The 20,003-nt window shown below is 36.5% G+C and overlaps 1 protein-coding gene across 1 annotated transcript in view; it reads left to right on the top strand.

Moving 5' to 3' along the window:
- MUC6 (mucin 6, oligomeric mucus/gel-forming) overlaps positions 1-20,003 on the top strand; it is a 44,746-nt gene that overhangs the window by 9,186 nt on the left and 15,557 nt on the right. Inside the window, exons 2-18 of the mRNA XM_088525686.1 lie at positions 1,485-1,762; positions 7,354-7,594; positions 8,775-8,901; positions 10,004-10,091; positions 10,655-10,764; positions 11,587-11,794; positions 12,455-12,577; positions 13,572-13,692; positions 14,227-14,365; positions 14,516-14,620; positions 14,979-15,051; positions 15,322-15,459; positions 16,324-16,485; positions 17,394-17,488; positions 17,981-18,113; positions 19,114-19,363; positions 19,875-19,927. Coding sequence (XP_088381812.1) covers positions 1,485-1,762; positions 7,354-7,594; positions 8,775-8,901; positions 10,004-10,091; positions 10,655-10,764; positions 11,587-11,794; positions 12,455-12,577; positions 13,572-13,692; positions 14,227-14,365; positions 14,516-14,620; positions 14,979-15,051; positions 15,322-15,459; positions 16,324-16,485; positions 17,394-17,488; positions 17,981-18,113; positions 19,114-19,363; positions 19,875-19,927 — 2,444 coding nt within the window. The remainder of the gene's footprint in view (positions 1-1,484; positions 1,763-7,353; positions 7,595-8,774; positions 8,902-10,003; positions 10,092-10,654; positions 10,765-11,586; positions 11,795-12,454; positions 12,578-13,571; positions 13,693-14,226; positions 14,366-14,515; positions 14,621-14,978; positions 15,052-15,321; positions 15,460-16,323; positions 16,486-17,393; positions 17,489-17,980; positions 18,114-19,113; positions 19,364-19,874; positions 19,928-20,003) is intronic.

Below are 20,003 nucleotides of genomic sequence, written 5' to 3'. Positions count from 1 at the left end.
TGTAAATAAAAAGTGCAACAGATGCTCCAGGTGACCCTGTGTGTTCAGGGGGTTGGACTAGATGATTTCTAGAGGTCCCTTCCAACTTTAAGCGTTCTATGATTCTATGAAACAAAGGTGATGACAGGTGGATGATCTGACCTTCTGGAGAGCAGCTCTGCAGAGAGGGACCTGGGTGTCATGGTGGACAAGTTGACCATGAGGCAGCGGTGTGCCCTTGTGGCCAAGAAGGCCAATGGGATCCTGGGGTGAGTTAAGAAGAGTGTCTCCAGCAGGTCGAGGGAGGTGATCCTGCCCCTCTGCTCAGCCCTGGTGAGGCCACATCTGCAGTATTGTGTCCAGTTCTGGGCTCCACAGTACAAGAGGGATGTGGAGCTGCTGGAGAGAGTCCAGCGCAGGGCCACAAGGATGATCAGGGGCCTGGAACATCTGCCCTATGAGGAAAGGCTGAGGGAGCTGGGCCTGTTCAGCCTGGAGAAGAGAAGGCTGAGAGGGGACCTGATCAGTGTCTATAAATACCTCAAGGGAGGCAGTGAGGAGGATGGGGCTGGCCTCTTTTCAGTGGTGGCCGCTGACAGAACTAGAGGTAACAGCCACAAACTGAAGCACCGAAAGTTATACAGGAACTTAAGAAAAAATATTGAACAGTGAGGGTGACAGGGCCCTGGAACAGGCTGCCCAGAGAGGTTGTGGAGTCTCCTTCTCTGGAGATCTTCCAAACCCACTTGGACGCAGTCCTGTGCCACGTGCTCTAGGTGACCCTGCGTGTGCAGGGGGGGTTGGACTAGATGATCTCTAGAGGTCCCTTCCAACCTTAAGCATTCTATGATTCTATGATTATAATATTAAATGTTCACAATCCAATTGAAACTATAGAGATGATGGAAGATAGAGATTAATAGATATAATATAGTATCCTTCCCAGGTCTGTACCGCAGACCGTGCTCTGCACTTGGCAATGCTAAGAGGTTGAGCAAGGGCTTTCTTATTTCCTCTGCTAACTGAGGAAAGAATCTGTATGCTTCCTGTGCTTGTACCCCAGACTGTCCTTTTTCCTGAAGGAAAGTTAATCATTTTACTTGGAAAAAAAAAATCAAATGATGGGGGGCTTAACACAATTGTTAAGGAGAGTAAATAAAAATTAACAAAATAACAGTTAATACAAAAATCTGAGAGCTGGATCTCTGTTCATTCATGCTTTGCCATCTTTTAATCAACACATTCTTTTCAGCAATTCTGAAATTTTTGCACTGCATTCTTCCACTTTGTGTACTGGTCCAGTACTATTCTTCTCCTTGTCAGATAGTGATCTGAATGTCCATATTATTGATATGTGTTGCTTTTGGATATAGTACCCAAATTTGTTCAGTAAACTAAGTTAAATGTGTTTGAGCTGTGACAAAGAGTAGCCACTAAAGAAAAAAATGTAAAATGATAATGAACTGGAGGAGCTCTATGTTTTGTTTTTTCTTTTATTTTTAAAGGGCGTTTAGGAGTGTTGAATTTGATAAAGAGGAGATCCTGTTTGGCGGGAACTCTGCTGTTGCAATTTCTGAAAGACATGGGAATGAGGGAGGGCATTGCACTTCTATATATAAAGTTTCCAAGCTTGAAAAATTAAGCCTGGAAGGTGGCAGCAGCAGCACTGCCCATTTGGAGGAGATAGTGGAAGAGAGACTGGAGAAGAAAAATCCAGTTAGGGCATGCATCATGTTCCTGACTGTATTGCTGCCTGTCTTCTGCACTTTTCTGCAATGTACAGGTAAGCTTAGATAATTTTATCCCTCTCTGTGTACCATTTGGAGGAGAATATGCATGTATTGAAACTCAGATACTCCATTGTAATACTACCACTCATTTGATTCAGGTCTTGATTTTTTTTCCCCCCAAAACCACCACCAGCAGCAATATATGTACATGTTTTTTGCTCCCTCACTAGATATGAAAATCCAACTATATATTTAATAAACATGTGACTGAAGTAGAACTGTTTTTTGTTATTTTTTTCCTTCTTAACTTTTCTGTTATGTTTACTAATACCATGGGTTGATCATTCCCTAAAAATGATACAAAATACACATATTCCAGTTCATTCCCTAAGGGTTTGGCTTTTTATTTTTAAATAGACTTACGTTATGGTGGCAAACTGTGGAGTGCCTTCATCTTACAGATGTTCCTCATTCAGTGTTGTAGGATGTTACTGGGAATCTGAGCATCTCTCCTGTACAGAATTATATTCAAAACATTTTTACTCTTTTAAACAAATTGTACAAAGTATTATATTTCAGCTATGAGATAGCATTAATTTCTTTTAAAGAATGTTCAGGTAGAAAGAATTGTCAGATTTTCCTTGACTCCCCAAATAACCCCCCATGCAATTCTTTAGTCTTTCTAGAAGTTCTGTCCTGTGTTTTGATCCAGCTCACCTAAATATCAGATGATTGTGATTTTTTTTTTTAAGACTTGGTAAGTACATTGATGTTGTAGCTACTCTGCTTTCTTATTAATTCCTCTTCCGATGGTGTTTTAAATAGTTTAGCGTTATGTAAGCACATAGTTTCTTTTTATCTATTCTATATGTTCTCCATAATCATTGATTGTTACATTTCTGATTTCAAGAACATGCTCCTGAATGGCATACTTCATTTAATTTAGTTTGAACACAGCTAAATTTCTTTCTTTTACATTGTTTACTAAATTTAATGAACCATATAGTTGCAGTTGCACAATGTCACATATTATGCTTAAATTACTTAAACTGTAGTGTTTAAAAAATATATAAACTCAACTCTTTTGTAAATTCTCAGGACCATGAACACTTGAACCCTGGGTCCTAAAGGCCAAAATGCAGATGCCCACAAGTTACTGTACTATACTTACTATACCGTACTATAATTATTTTAGTAGTTTGATCTGACAGGATACAGAGTAATTGGCAGTAGTCAGCAAGGCTCTGTATTTGTTATACTAGCAAATTCTTTCAGCAAAATTTTAAAGTGGATTTAATATCTTTAGTTACTTTTAATGTAACTCTTAATATAATATACTATGCTGCTCTCATAAGGGTACTCACCATGATGTGTGAGCACATTAAGAATTTGCAAGGACAGAAGTAGTAGTATTCTGGAGATGCCTGCTGAGTTTGGTCAATTTGGTCCTGAAGTCTGAGGTCTGCTTATTAGAAAGAAAGAAAGAAGGAAGTTTGAGGGTAAAAATATTTTAAACACAGAGATGAAACCTAGTCTCATATGCAGACCAGACTAGAACAGTTCTCATATAGTGGCTTTGACAGCTCTTTTCTTGTCAACATCTTCCATAGACTCTTTTTGCTTTGGGCAGAAAGCAAGCTGCTACTATGAAGAATTTGGGGCATGTATGATGAAACACTGCAGCTTTATACATGCACTAGTCTGGGTGTGTGGGATCATACTGCACTGCACATTTGCTGAACTGTCCTTGCCTTCGCATAAGCAAAACAGAGTGTGTGGAGAAGAGCAGGTAACAGCTTTTCAGTAGCTTTTTTACTGCTACTGCCTAAATATTATAAATAAATTGCTGCAGTAAAAGCAGCAACCAGGCCTGTGGATTTCCCACTCTTCAGCCACAGATCCTATGATTCTTGTGAAGAAAAGGTGGAAAACTACCTCTATTTTGATTGTTCCCTCCATTACTTCTGCCCAGATGGTGGAATAATAATTTAAAAACATGGGAAAAGAAATATGTTGTATGTTTTTAACAGGGAACACAGGAATTGAGATAGAAATACTGGAAATGCCATACTGCATTGGGTTTCTAGCAGTCTTTGATAACACCAGTTGCAGAAGAATATTTCATTACAAACTGAAATATGTGGTTCCTATTATATCTTGTGTGAGAGGACACAGTTAAAAGATGCTGACACTGCTTGTACCACGTTTTTAAAGAAATAAGTGCACCAATATTCACCTTCCTTGTGCTCAGAGAATAATTTAGCAGCGTTGTCCTTTTGCTTTTACAGCTTTTGAAGGAGCTTATTTGGCCCAATACATTTTCCAAAGACAGAAAGAATCTCTGCAAAGAAGTAAGTGCTGGATCTGTTATTTAATGTTCATGTCGCAGCTATGACTAACACCTGCAGTCAGCATCACTTCTCTATTGTGTTAGACCCTCACATGCTCAACGTAAGTCTTTGGTTTAAGGAGCTTATAATGAAAAGCCTTAGATTTAGAAATTCTGATTGAAGGGCGTGTTAGAACTTGTTCGCTGGCTATGGTAAGTTTTACAGCGATTTGAAAATAATATGGTCTGCCATGCTGAGATTTTATTGCTTAAGTATAGAAGCTATGAGCAGTTTATAGTAGCTTTTAGCTGATGGAATCCATATTCGGAAATTTGGATGCTGAAGTTGTTCTTGGAATCTGTTCAGTTTTCTTTCCTGTAGATCATTGCCTAGTATTATCTAAGAATTTAGAAAATTGATTCTTCTGATCCTGCAAAATCCAGGAAATGAAGGAAACCTGAATCTGTATGTAGGCTGAGTTACATTAAATTTTGCAAGTCAAACAAGTTCTACGCTCAAGTGAGGGGTCAACATAGTGTACTAGTCTACTTAAAAATACTGGGGCTGGAAATACCAAAGTGAATGCCAACTTACTCTAAAGCATATATTATCCATACTAGACAAAGACAATTAGAGGCCTACCTTTTAAAAAGGCATTCAACATGGTATACTGCCATTTTGAGGCCCAAAGGACTACAATAACATGGTCTCTGTCCATGCCTGGAGCTATGCTTGCAGGCTATAGATGAACTTTCCCAAGTAGCTTCTGGCAGAACAGGGAATACTTCTTCCTTACCTTTATAGCCAGCAAGGAGTCAGACTGTGGGCAGATCTCCCCTTTAACATCAGCTGTGCCAGGTGAAGCTGTTATTGCCACAGTTCCTGGTAATTTCCTTGTAATGCCCTCCTCTGATAAGAATGGCTTGTGTGCATGCGCCCTAATATCCTGTAAGCAGAATTAACTCCAGCCACCTACTTACTGCAAATTTGTGCTAGTCTTCCTGAATCTAAGACATACAAAAGATGATAGGAAATGATCTTACTCATATCAAAATATGTGCTGTGTGATCATAGAAAATAATTAGCATAGTACAGCTTTAAAACACCATAAATGTTAGTTATCAGAAGTATAGTAAGAATAGTGGATACAATTAAAATGTTAATTTATAATTAAAATGGCAACTTTTGATAGTGGTAACTGTACTATTTTCTGTTCCAAATAAAGTTAATAATAGTTGTGAAGCAACCCTTCTGAAAATACAGGACCATTGAAAAAGATCATTAGATCTTCTCTAAAATAAATATGGATATTAGTCGTAGTATTCAGAACAAATTATCTGCCATATTTTGTTTACTGACATTCTTCCTACTAACCTATTATCTTTTTGTCTTCCTGTAAAATACTGTGCCTTGCTCCTGCATACTGTGCTAAAGTTCCTGCATTTTAATGACTGACAATTAAATTCTTTAATCTAGTTTGTGGGAAATGTAGAGATGGAGAACAAAAAATAATCATATAAAATTCAATTTTATTATAAAGAGAGGCATTTCTTCAGGCAGAAGAAGCAAAAAGAGGTGTGAATAAGGTAAATTCTCATTCACAATAAGCATGGAAAACAACAACATGAGGTTTATCATGAAGGTGAGCGCTTTATATCAGTCAGAAAAAGTTCTGCCACTTATGTCTGTCTTCTGTCTGCTCTTGCAGCTTGAGGAGTAGAGCTCGAATATATACAGACTGAACATCAGTAGACATCATTTGCTAAAAACTGAACTTAAAAGACATATAAATATCAAAAGAAATATAATCTGTATTTAAGCTTTCTTGAGTTATTGACATTCCCATTTGTTATTTTTTCTGCAGTAAGATTAATAAATAAAAGCCTTAATTTAAAACACTTCATTTGAAAGCAGTTCTCTATAGAAAAGGGCACCTATTGTACACTGACCATTGTATAATCCCATGCAATTATTCTTTGGCATGCTCTGAACAAGCTGGGGTTTGCTGGTCAGTATGAGTTAAACACAGTAATAAACTATTGGGCATGAAGGATAAGGCCTCGACGATAACAATTAGCCAACTCCTATTTTCCAGTCAGACGTTCTGGACAGCTCAGAAGTATGGAAGAGGAGTACTTTCAGCCAACAGGTAATTAGCTTATTGGAAAACAACTTTTTTCTACGTCACCTGGATAAAAGCATAGTCATTTCATTACTCTTTTTGAGAGCTGAAGTGTTTTAGCTTTAAAACACTGTACATAAATTGGAGGTAGACTTCGCAAAACTGTCATGATAGGTAGTGCTTCTAAGATATATTCTGGAATACTGGAGTTTCAGAAAATTCAAAATTAAGCAAAACTTAAGCATTTAATAATGAAAAGTAATTATCTAAGTTTGCAGCTACTTACCAAAGTATATGGTTCTACTTACTTCAGTAGTCCTATCAACTTCAGGGAGACTGTTCAAGTGCTTTAAGTAGGTATAGAAACATCTGTAGCATGAAGCGCTGGAGTTGTATCTCTTCTTATGATTCATTTCAGCTTCCTAAAATCTGTCCCTTCAGACTAAAAGTGGTTATTTGTAACAGTGAAAAGTGATGAAAACACTCAATACATTTACAAAGTTGTCTTGAATTTTTACGTGTGCACACAGAGCCCAAAAAGTGTGGATTTACAAGCTCAGCTTTTAAGATTATCCTTGGAAATCTAATATTTGGAATGTGCAATGAGTTATTCTATAGTCATCCTAAACATCTCACCATAAATGTTATGTTTGAGATGTTAAGTGGTCTATTCATAGCAAGCTGTGAACCTTGCAAAAAGAGTGGGCAGACTGAAATAAGGAATTATCCTTTATATCATCAATGAAGGAGATAGAATGTTTCTCAAGACAAAGAAATCTAGTGAGGTCTCCTCTGCTTACAGTAAATGTAAAACTATTGCTGACATTTCAGCTGTTGTTTCATTTCCTGTGTTGAGATAGTACTTGAAATTAGAAAAAAAAATGCTAAAATATTGCTCACACCATATTAACTCTTATGAGAACTTGGGATCTGTGGGACTGTAGGAATAAATTAGTCTATTCAATGAAAATACCTTCTAATGACAAAAAAAAAAAAAAAAAAAAAAGAAAGAAAAAAGACAAGGTCTTGGACAACTTGTCAATAGAGTAAGTCCTTCCTTGAGGGAATTAAAGAAAAAAAAAAGAGTAGAAACTGAGTGGCTGCTCCAGCTATTTATGTTTGAAATGGGAATCAGAATGAGAAGATATGCTGTGAAGAGAGCTAAATCTATTTTTCTTTTTTACTTCTATAGTTTTGGGAAAGGATTCCTGCTCTACCTGGGGTGGAGGGCATTTCTCAACCTTTGATAAATACCAGTATGACTTCACGGGCACCTGCAACTATATCTTTGCTACCGTATGCGACGAAACCAGCCCAGACTTCAACATTCAGTTCCGCCGCGGGCTGAACAAAAAAATTGCAAGGATCATTATTGAGCTGGGACCTTCTGTCATCACGGTTGAGAAAGGCAGCATTTCAGTCAGAAGCGTTGGGTAAGATTCTGGGATGAATGGGGAAAGAAAAAATGTTTTGGAAAAGACAAGCAGGTGTATAGCACTTACACCAAAGAATGATACTTTGTACCAAGAAAAGAATTAATACATTACAGGAGACAAGTAAATAGACTCTGCTCTCATTTATTCCTACCACTCTGTCTCTCTGGATAAGTATTCCACTGGCAGTCATTTGGATAAAGTTTACAGTATATTTATATAAGCAAAGAGATAAACTGACCTTCACAGGCCAAAATAGTTCTCCAATTGAAACTATAGTCTCCTAAATGCTATCAGTCTGTCTGATCCCTGTTTCAAGCACATTTGTAACACTTTATTCTCTTTAGTAAATAATAATTGAAATTCCTGAATTTTACTTACAGATTGTTTAATTTGAGACTAACACTGAGCTCTCTGTGCTAAAGGTAACATGTCTTTAGGTTGCAAGGCAAACTTTGAACTATCCAACTAACAGAGAAATACTGGAAGGACCTACAAATAAATTCTTGTGTACAAGGCCACAGACTGTTAATAATTTCCAGGGATTACTATCACCAGAAAACAGCAGCATTACTAGGAATTACATTGATAGAAAATGTTGTGTTCTACCTCTTTCATTCTTCTAGACAAATTGTTCCCACACAGGAAAATCCCTCAGAAAGGTTTTGGCATTTTTTATCAGATAGACACTACTGAATCTTTGCCTGGAGGTAAATGCAGTTTCAGGAAACAGATTGCTATGGATTGTCTGTATTTTGTTACACTTACATGGGTTTGTGCACTGAACATCATCACAAAAGGATGTGTTGCAGCTGTAGCTTAATTCAGCAAACTGTACTGTACAACGTTTTCCTCTTCTAGATTATTTTCAGGGACAGCTATACAAATATATGGGCCTAACTGAATAATCTGCATTTTAAATTCTCTCTCTTATTTTGTATGCTCAATGTGTGTATGGTCAACCATAACCTGGTGATCCTTCTTTGAACCAGCTGATATTGACTTGGAGTTGGAAGGAATCTTGTGTGTATCTTGAAACATTACAGATATGGAGATAATTTCTATATTGTATTGCTACAGGCACTCAGATTATTATGTGTATTATTTCAAAAAATGATTACCAATACCTCATAACACATTGAGATAAGAGGGTTAATTTTATTTTCTTTCATCCTTACAGTATCATTAAGTTGCCTTATACGAGCAATGGAATTCAAATAGCACCTTTTGGACGCAACATCCGTTTGGTGGCCAAGATGATGGAGATGGAGCTAGTTGTCATGTGGAACAATGATGATTATCTTATGGTTAGTAAACTGTTATCATAAATCAAAACAGAAAATTCTCATCAACTTGTTGGAATGATAGGATCTCTTTAGATTTAATGGGTGTTTTTTGCAAGTGTTCACTATTTGGATATTTATTCTTTTCCTGCTTGATCTGTTTCCCTAGAAATAAACAAATGTGCTTTTTATACTTGCATTTACTTTCACTTCCAGTATTACTAGGTAACTAAAGCCACCAATATTGTGATTTATTCATTGTCCCTGGATTTTAACCTTTCCTCAGGCTATTCCAGCAGCTTGGATGTTTTGCCAAAGGGATGTTGAAGTTGTCTACAGTTAAGCAGCATTTAGTAGTGTAGTCCATAGTTCTGTCATTTCTGGTGAGCTTCATCAGGACATCTTTTGATTTCTAACAGATAGTGCTCCTCAGAGCTCTTTTTCCTATAGCTTTTCATATTTTTCCATAAAATATGCCGATTCAGTTTAGAGAAGAGAAAACCTTTTCTCGAGCTGATCTCTGATATTAATGCTGCATAGGACACTGAATTCTGAATTAGTAAATCTGCTAAAACAAAGTTTGTAATCTGATAAACTGAGAGATTTACTACTGCTTACTGTCACCTATGTAATAGGAAACATGTCAATGATGGGTACATGCTATGTTCTATAAATGTCAGACTCTTTTCCTTGATCCAAGGTTTTTGTGATAATGCATTGATTGTAGCCAGTTGCAATTTTATCACTTTACCATATAGAACAATAGATATTGTAACTGCAACTGAATAACATCCCGCTGAAAACAGACTTTCTTCCTATAATCTTAAGAGCACAAACCTGAAATTTGTGCACTTTTAAAAAGCAATATGAACCACAAAACATCATTCCTTTTCATTTTTTTTTCCAATTCCTTAGAATATTTCCCTGGAAATGTCTTCAGATCTTATATTTTATTTAATCAAAGAAACATAATAGTTACTGCTGCTTTTAAGTCTCCTACCCGAGTCAAATTATTGAAGTTAATCAGAAGAGTCACCTCTAATTGGATTCTTGAACTGAATTTGTACAAGAAAGGTAATATTGTGTAGATGTTTTAAATTACAGCAAATATTTTGTTGTATTTTAGGTTTTGACTGAGAAAAAATACATGGGGAAAACCTGTGGAATGTGTGGAAATTATGATGGCCAAGGACTGAATGACTTTATGAATGAAGGTAAGACCTAAAGGACAGACCAGATGGAAGAACTAGTTGAAGTGAGTCTAAGTAAAAATGTAATGCTGTACTTGCTTTTCTCTGACTGTTGAGACAATTTTAAATCTCGGTATAACACTGCTGCACAGTAACCTACAATCTCCAATCAACACTGCAGTTTTCTTTTTTTCACCACCGAGAAGAGTTTTAAAAGGAATACGATTTATTTTTTAGATCAAGATGAGTTTAATGCAACATACAGGGGAAAACAAGAATGTGGGGTAGGGAGAGGAGGCATGAATTGGCAGATAGAAAGATAACACCACTGATAGAAAACATTAGCAACTGATGTCTTCTAAAGGTGTAGATGTGATAGACTAGGAAATGATCAAACTGTCAAAAGTACACTTTGCTAAACAGACTACAGGTAGAGGACAAAGGAGGTAGTTATCACCACAGGAAATTAGACTTAATAGGACCTTTCACAGTGAGAGAACAGAATCTGTTTTTTGCTACATCTCAGCAACAATTAAGGAAATCTACATGATTTTTTTCCTGACAAATTATAACCCTTCAATTTACAGGTAAATTGCTGGATACATACAAATTTGCTGCATTACAAAAAATGGATGATCCATCAGAGATCTGCCTATCTGAGGAGATATCTATTTCTGCCATTCGTCACAAAAAATACGTAAGAAAGATCTTGGCTTTTCTGCAGCATGATTATAACAGAGAAGTAAAACAGAGTTGAAACCACCAGCGCAGAGGCAATTATTTCATAAGTCTAAAAGGAAATAAATAAAATCAAAAGATGTGTATAACATGATATCATAAAGAAAGGGACTTCTTTTCCCCAAAATGTATTTTGAAAGGGGCCCAGAGGTATTATTGAGGTTGAATGTGCATGGCTTATGAGCAGGATAAAAGAACAGAGGATCTGAAGGTGCTGTAAGGAAGATGTTTTTCTGAAGAATAGTTGAAAATATTACTTGTATTCATATTGAGAAAAAATTTTTGATCCTCTGGAGAACTTGCTTTGCCTCAGAAGTTGAACTTTTTCTATATTGTATCTCTTTGAGATATGATCCTTCGGTAGGCACCGTTATGGGAAATACCAACACATTGAAGACATCCTCTAAAAAAGAATGCATGTTGTTATATTCACATGGCGTTTGCTGTGGAACACTCTCTTTTTTCCAACTGAGTTGTCATAAGACAACACATTCCCTGTCTGTAATATTCTCGCCAATTCTTATGGAGAGGGATGATACAGGAATGACAACTCATTTTCCGCTAAATGAGAAGTAAAACTATTTAGACATATCCAGATCTTTTCCTTATTCAGTGGATTTGTATTCGCTTCCATTTGCAGAATTTCTCATGCTTTTTAAATCAGCTAAAAATACTAAACTATAGAATAAAGGACAAACCAACAAGAAAATCATAATTAGCAGTGATGTTCCATTGTGTTTTTGACATGAACACTACGAGGTTCAATTTTTCCTTTTTTTAGGTCATGATCTGCTCCCAGCTACTCAACCTTGTGTCACCAACCTGCAGTGTGCCAAAGGAGGGGTTTATTGTTCGTTGCCAGCTTGATATGCAGGACTGCAGCGAGCCAGGACAAAACAACTGCACTTGTTCTACGCTATCAGAGTATTCAAGGCAATGCGCTATGTCCCACCAAATGGTGTTCAACTGGAGGAATGAAAACTTCTGCTGTAAGTTTCAATGTTTTATAGGCACAAGATTTCACATGTTTGCTCTACATTTTATAGAAAGAGAATGATTCTTTACAGGAACTAATAAAATTGATTAAAGAAATCTTTACTGTCATGAATTAAGCAGAAATGATTTGCTTAATGAAATAACAGTGATCTTGGATTATGCTTTTAGAGGGAAGGCATGGAAGCCTCTCAAAGGAAGAGGAAACATCAAAAGTAGCTTCTAGATCTAGATCAGAGGCTGTCCTAATTGAATTATATTCCTGATATGATTACTGGACTTGCCATAGTATTTTATGTCATCATTGTTACTTTCTAGGCCTTGCATCATTTTGATGTATCTTTGTTTCTCATGTCATAATCTTCTGTTCTCCTCTTGATCATCACTTTCCTCATTATCTTAGGTAAATTGGTAATCCTTTTTTTTTTTTTTTTTTTTTGCTTGCTCTGAACTGGTTTTAGTCCTTCAAAATTGTAACTCCCTAGGACATTTTATAGACGTGTATATGCAGCAAGAGTGATGATGATGATGAATACTCAGATGATGAACAGGTATCAAGACAGGGCAAGAGAAGGTTATCGCCATCAGAGTTGACAAAGTCTTTTTTTAAAGTTCTATTAAAGTATTTTAACTCTTTGCATGGTTGTTTGTTACAGCTGTGGGAAAATGTTCTGGTAACCAGATCTATGAGGAATGTGGTTCTCCATGTATTAAAACCTGTTCCAACCCAGAGTACAGCTGTTCCAGTCACTGCACCTATGGTTGCTTTTGTCCAGAAGGTAACAATTTTGTATTCATCTTATCCTGTATGACCCATTCAATTTTTTTTTTTTTGGGCATATATCCAGTCAGCTGAAATAACCTTATTAAACAAAGATTCAGCAGTGCATTTCATGCCATCATGCTGCTAGAATTGCAGATTCTCAGGTAACATGAGGTAACGGGAGTCTTGAAGAGGCTCAGTCTGGAAAGATCCTCGGTTACTATTCACAAGAAGAGGCCATGAAAGCATCTTCCTCTCAGGGTTATAATATGTGATGGGATAAATATATGCTACCTGCTTGAAATTCTGTTTTATTGTATAAATTGTGTTATATGTAGTTTATTTTTTTTCCCCAAACGTGTGTCTGTCCTTTCAGGGCATCAGCAAAAGGTAGTGTATTTCAGAGAAATTCTGAAATATACAGATATCTTGTAAATTCCTTTAAAAATAATTCCAGATAAAATTGCCTACAAGAACTTAATTATGACTATTTTTTTGATCTTTTCTTGAATTTCAGAATGGAAAATTAGCTCAGTTTACTGTGATGTAGCTACCTATATCGCCACCATTTTATAGCAGTCAAAAATAAAATGTTGTGAGCTACACATTCAAAATAACTTAGGACTGTAGACACTAGAATGCATCCATCTTTCAAGCTTCCCAGCCTAATTAGAGTGTCATATAAAGGCATTCTGAAAAAAATAACATTCAAGCTTACCGTTATTTCAGATCAAGTTCAATTTTGAAATGAAGACAGTTATTTACTTATTTACACTTTCTTGTAACAAAGTAGCCATACCCTGTTACCAGTTGTAGAAAGTCAGTTTTATTTTAATTAACAGAAAATGTCCTGCACATATTTCTAATATTTCTGTAAGAAGTGACTGTGCAAAAATACTTTTCTCAGGCTAATTTTTGAAGGTGTGCTACACAGAATGGAATTTATAATAGCTTTTGTGCTCAGTAAAGATATGGAAAAGTGTATTTACTTTGTTAATACCCCTTGGCAGGGACTGTTCTTGATGACATCTCAAAGAATCGAACATGTGTTCACATTAAGCAGTGCCCATGCTCACTCAATGGGAAAGTATATGCTCCTGGTGAAACAATGAAAGCAGCATGTAGAACCTGGTAAGTAGAAACAGATTCTGTCAAGAGAGGGTAGAAAATATCCTCACCAAACAGTTAGGAAATTTAGCCTAACTTTTCGGATGGCAACTACAACCTTATCATCATCTCTGAGCTCACCTTGTTTGAAAGCCACAATCCATATAGTGGTAATTGAAGATTGAACTCCATTTCTCTTATTTCTTGATTCATCTGTGCAAATACAAACCATACAAAGCAGTATCATTTTTAGCTCCTGTATGAAAGGACAGGTAAAATGAGCTCAGCACTTATGATTTCTTTCTGTCAGTCTCAGAAACTTTAGTCACCAAATGAATCCTGGAAACTAGTTGCCCTTTTTGCAACATAAAATAATTAAGTCACTATTGTTTACATTTTGGGAAAATCATAAAGTTGCAGAGTAGACTTTATTTTACTTTCTTTGCTGTCATCATTTGCTAATGCAAAACCTCCAGACAGAAAGATCAAGTCATCTTTGCTGATAATTAGTGACTTAATATGGGAATAATCTTACACAGAATTTCTTGTTTTCCTCAGCCAATGTACAATGGGTCAGTGGAACTGCATAGAATTGCCTTGCCCTGGAAGGTGTTCCCTCGAAGGAGGCTCCTTTGTTACCACTTTTGATTCTAGGTCCTACAGGTTCCATGGAGTTTGCACTTATATTCTTATGAAGGTAATTTCCTTGAAATCTAGAAACACACCAATATTCATGCTTTTAGTCAGTCTTTGATTTCCTTTTGTTATACAAACAGAGGTTTTCGTGATGTGCATTTATCCTACAAATGCTTTTACACAAACACACCCTTTTGTTATTTTCTTCTAGAGTTCCAGCCTGCCACACAGGGGAACCCTAATGGCTGTATATGGGAAGTCTGGTTACTCTCATTCTGAGACGTCACTTACTGCTATAATTTATTTGTCTACAAAGGTGAGCAATTACTCCACCATCTAGTCAGCATTTCACTAAGCAGACTAGCAAAGTAATATTAAAGGCATTGCTAGTAGCCTGAACAAAAAAAAATGGGAGATTGTTATATGTTCCAGTGCATGCAATATGCAGCAAAGATCTGTGACGCCCCGTTAGTTCAGGAGGGTAGGGTTCTGTGCAGAAAACTACAGGATTTGCAAAGTTAAAACTGAAAAGATGATGGAATAAGATGTGAGAAAAAACTTGCATCCATCTTTTCTTATTATGTAGGTCACTGGCAATAGAGTGCTTCAATTAAAGAAAACATAAATACCAGCATAGATATTTACTTCTCAATTGCATATCCTCATTCATACAGGACAAAATCGTGATTTCTCAAAATGAACTCCTTACTGACGATGATGAACTTAAGCGGCTACCTTACAGATCAGGTAAAGAAAAAGGGAATATTTGTTAAATACATATTACATTAATCTCTCTCTCATATCTTTTTTTTTTTTCTAGCAATTGCCAGTAGCAGAGGTTTTAAAGAAAGGTCACAAATCTTTCCTAGTACATCTATTCCATTATGGAGTATTGTATGTGGAAAGAGAAGGCATGTGTACACAGAATGCTAGAATAATTATTTATGCACAAATATCATTTCTTGAAAATATTCTTATACACCAAAATCATTGTTGTAAAACATTCCTGTCTTTTAGGCGACATCACTATTTTCAAACAGTCCTCAGTCTACATACAAATGCACACAACCTTTGGGCTCGAGCTTGTGGTTCAAACATCGCCTGTGTTCCAGGCCTATGTGAAAGTTGGACCACAATTCAAAGGCAGGACTCTAGGTAAGGAAACTAATTCCAATGTGAAAGAGAGAACAGAAAGTGTGTAATTGTGAAAGCTTCTGAGCATCTTTTAAGAATAAGCTCTCTTCTTTGGATTTTGAAAATCCCAATAAAAATACCTGCATTGGAAAATTGATATGCATTATGAAGAGTTACTTTCCAAGTGACTTTAAAATAACCTGTGGAATTTAATGAGTAGCATTTTTGATGTGTAATAAAATACTGATTTTTATATTTATTATGCCTTTTTCCACTATGTCTTCTCAACAACAGGGGAGCAATGAGTTAGCCTGGGTAGTCTCTACATTTTAGAGCACGCCGAGTCGACTGTCATTGTGAATACAATGAATCATTAAAGAATTCAGAGACAACTCAGCTGACAAGAACCAGATGGAGATACCTGTTTACTGAGAAACAATATTAGCCACAAAGGCACATCCTAAATTCTAATTATCTATGTGGATTTACAGAGAGGCTTTAGATGTTAAAAAGGTTAAATGTATATGCCATTGTAGATTTTACATACTTCCCAAAACACATATGCAACTGTAGAAGTATTTCATGGCCCTTCACTTTTACATAATTGAAGAGTGCTAAAAGGGTCTCTTTTTTTTTCCCAAAATACAAGGTAAACAAATTTCTATATGAATTTATATCAGTGAATAAAGCTGGATAATTTTAACCAGAGAACTGAGAGGGTCAAAATGACTGAATGCAGAAAATAGATACTCTCAGTGACTACTTTACCCATAGTATTCATTAACATTACATCACATTTTTTCTCACTTTGTACAGGAGTGAAACAGACCATTGTGTATGCATTCTTTGATTTTTGGTCATCTCTTGCGTTTCTCATGTTATTAGGTTTGTGTGGCAATTACAATGGCGACACTACAGATGACTTCATGACCAGCATGAATATCAATGAAGGGACAGCTTCCCTGTTTGTAGATTCCTGGAGGGCAGGAAATTGCCAGCCTGCTTTAGAGAGAGATACTGACCCCTGTGCTATGAGCCAACTGAACAGTAAGTAGCTGATCCTGTTCTAACTGTTCTCTCTAGCTAGCTTTGTCAGCCCCTCCATAATCCCAAAAGCAAGGGAATGAAAGGGCTTGAGAAACTTAGAGGTTCAAATGTCATAGATTCCTTCATCAAAAACAAGTATCTGAGAACATACCTTTAATTGAAGAACTTACTAGATTCCATTCTGGAGATCTGAGATTAAGCTGAATCAGAGGTTTGTGCTAATATTTGTCAGTGGAATTGTGATATCCATGGAAGCTTATAACTGTTGCTTGCCAGCATTGTGACCCAAATTCAGGCTTTACATTCTCAGGGCTCTATTGCTCTTTTACACAAAGGAGAAAAGAAGTGCCATACTGAGAGATATTTGATCAAGCATATAGACTGCAAGACAGCTGGAGTGCAGTCTTTAGTGTTGCTGCTAGAAAATTAAAAAAAAAAAAACAGTTTGAGAAAGCATTGGCCATCTGGAGGGTATCTAGAGAAGATAAGGGAGGCTATACAGTGGTTTAAAACACACAGTCTAAGATGAGAGATTAAACAAAGGGAGAGAATATGACAGAGAAAATTGAGCAGGAATGTAATAGTTTTCTTCAAATCCACTGGTAGGAAGGATAAGAAATAATCTGCAAGATAGTTTTTCTAGTACACTAGTAATTTGATGATGAGCAAAATGAAGCATTTGAAAAGAGTGCCTGACATGTTGTGAACTCTATATTACTGGAGGTCTTTAACAGTACATTAGTCAAATTTTAGTAGTAACACGAGCATTTGGGGTCTTTTCTTGGCCAAGATAGGCTAGATGAGCTTTTAAAACTCCAAGCCTCTTTTTTAAGCCTCTTCTTGATTCCTTTTTCCTAACTTTCTCTAATGTTTAAAGTCCACAACTCTTCTTTTTTTTTTTCACTTAGAAATATCTGCTGAGACTCATTGCTCCATTCTTACGAAGAAGGGTACAGTGTTTGAAAAATGCCATGCTGTGGTGAACCCTATTCCTTTCTATAAGGTAGGAACTTAATTAGGTCCAAATATGGACCAGGTGTGCTCAGGTACAGTATACCATTTAGGTTAATCAGCAATGTGCAATTGGTCAGAATCAAAGTTTTTGAAAATTGTTTCCACTGCACTAAAAGCCTGGCTTAACCATAGGTTGCAAATCTGAACCCTAGGAATATTTTTGCTCGCATTGCAGTTCACCTTCTCAACAACTTAACTATGCAAAGCATTTCCAGAGGCGTAACTGAGCTCATTAAGTTTGCCCATCTCTGTGAAATATTCTGATTCTTTTTTTTTAAAGCAGTGAATAAACAAAGACATTGTTTTAGGAACTTAGCATGTTTTAGTCCTGTCAGCCAGGCAATTAATCTGATCACTTTGATCGGTGTTCTAGTTATGCAAAAAAGGCATTTTGCATGGCTTACCTCTCTGTTCAGTATTTTTAACGCTTTCAGATGTCTGCTCCCCAGTAACAAAGTATTCTCCATGTGTTGGGTTTCAGAGATGTGTCTACCAAGCCTGTAATTATGAAGAAACCTTTCCCTATATTTGTTCCGCTCTTGGATCATATGCACGAACATGTAGTTCCATGGGTTTAATCCTTGAAAACTGGAGAAACAGTATGGACAACTGCAGTAAGTAGTAGAACCAAGTCCTGAAAATATGCCATCACATGCATGCATGCATATAGGTCTGTCTATTTCCATTTAAAGAATTCTTATGTTTGATACACCTAGGACAAAGTTGAAAGAGAATTCGTATTCTAAAACCACATATTAGTCATTAGAAGATAATTACTCATTGTTCCAGTCAGCCTAGCAGGTACTAGCAGGTACATAAGTCGTATTTCCTAGAAGCTGCTGGCCTTACAGATGTGTGAAAACTCAACAAAGCACTTCAAAAAGTAAAGCAGTATCCTAAACTGTACTTGAGAATAATAAAAAATATAATAAACATAAACAGGAGGAAAATAGAAATGGAATAGCACATATGCAACTCATAAACACTCTGTCAGAGATCAAGACTGCAATGCCTGAAACTGAAGGAAAAAAAAAAAAAAACTATATTGATGCTATATTTTGGCTGCTGAAAAAGGTATTGTCATTTAAGATTATATCAAAAAGATTGATCGTAGGCTTTAAGATGAATATGTGGATGCTTCCAGGACTTGATATTTAAATAATGAAACTAACAGGTAAGTGTGCCACAGGATAAGAAAGGACAAGGAAGGGCTCTGGTTGCAAATGTGATTTTGCTATTAGGCAATTTAGACAGTAGCACTGTTTAAAGTTATATGAAAACACATTGGCATTTGTGTGAAGCTCCTTTCTGCATGATTGCATTCCAAGATACAGGAAGAAGCCATAAGATGATTTAACCTTTATAAAATAAGATGATTTAACCCTTATAAAACTCACAAGTAGCTACAGGGTGGTTGTTAAGCGCTTTTCTACAATATTCTCACTACAGCTCCACATCCTCAAGGAGAGCAGCAAGAGCATTGAAGCTCTGGATAGAATAAGCACTGAAACTATTGATAGAATGTGTGCAGTACATCACTCTGAATCTAGTGTCTTTCACAGAGAAGAGGAGAAGGAAATGAAGTTTAACAGACACTCTTTTCCTGTTTTGCAGCTATTACTTGTACTGGCAATCAGACATTCAGCTACAACGCCCAGGCATGTGACAGGACATGCTTATCTCTCTCCAACCGAGCCCTGGAATGTCATCCAACTGACATCCCCATTGAAGGCTGCCATTGTCCTAAAGGAACGTACTTGAACCACAAAAATGAATGTGTTCGTAAATCTCATTGTCCCTGCTATTTAGAAGATAGAAAATACATTTTACCTGACCAGTCAACAATAACTGGTGGGATTACCTGGTAAGTTTGTCGAGTTCAGCAATTAAAAAACTGAAATGGAGAATAAGTGTCTTCATGTGCCTGCTTTGCTTTTAATAAAAAAGAATTATTTTTTGACATGTTTTCTCCTCCTTCCTAAAATACAAACATTATTAAAGGAATGTTTTCGTTGGGGGGGGGGGAGGGAAGGGAAAAGGAGTTGCTTTAAGCTTGGAAATGCTAAGGAAAAAGATTGAGACTATTAGGTAAAATCTGATTGTTTCCGATAGATCACAGTAAAGATTTTGCCAACAGCATATGTACGGCTACCTACAAACCAGTTGATGGCCCTTTCAAAAATGATGTTACTGCATATTGTAAAAAAATACAGAGATGCATATGACGTGTCATTTGAGAGGATGCAGACGAGCTAGTAATGTAGATGAAACTCTTCCAGTGGTAAAAAACATGAAGTCATCATGCAAAAACTTAAAAACTTCTTTCTTAGGAGAGAATTGCACTGAAACAATTTCTTGTTTTTTTCCCCCTCCAGCTACTGTGTTAATGGGAGGCTAAGTTGCACTGGCAAACCTCAAAATCCTGCAGGTATGAGTCTCTCTGCTTTTAAGCCATATTCTTTTCCTTTATATTATAAAACTGCAACTTCACAATCACCTGTTTC

The sequence above is a fragment of the Tinamus guttatus genome, unplaced genomic scaffold (assembly GCF_059628265.1).
Source record: "Tinamus guttatus ecotype Peru unplaced genomic scaffold, ASM5962826v1 Tinamus_guttatus_pri_ptg000240l, whole genome shotgun sequence".
Classification (NCBI taxonomy): domain Eukaryota; kingdom Metazoa; phylum Chordata; class Aves; order Tinamiformes; family Tinamidae; genus Tinamus; species Tinamus guttatus.
The sequence above is the reverse complement of the archived record's forward strand: the minus strand, read 5'-3'. Positions and strand labels throughout refer to the sequence as shown.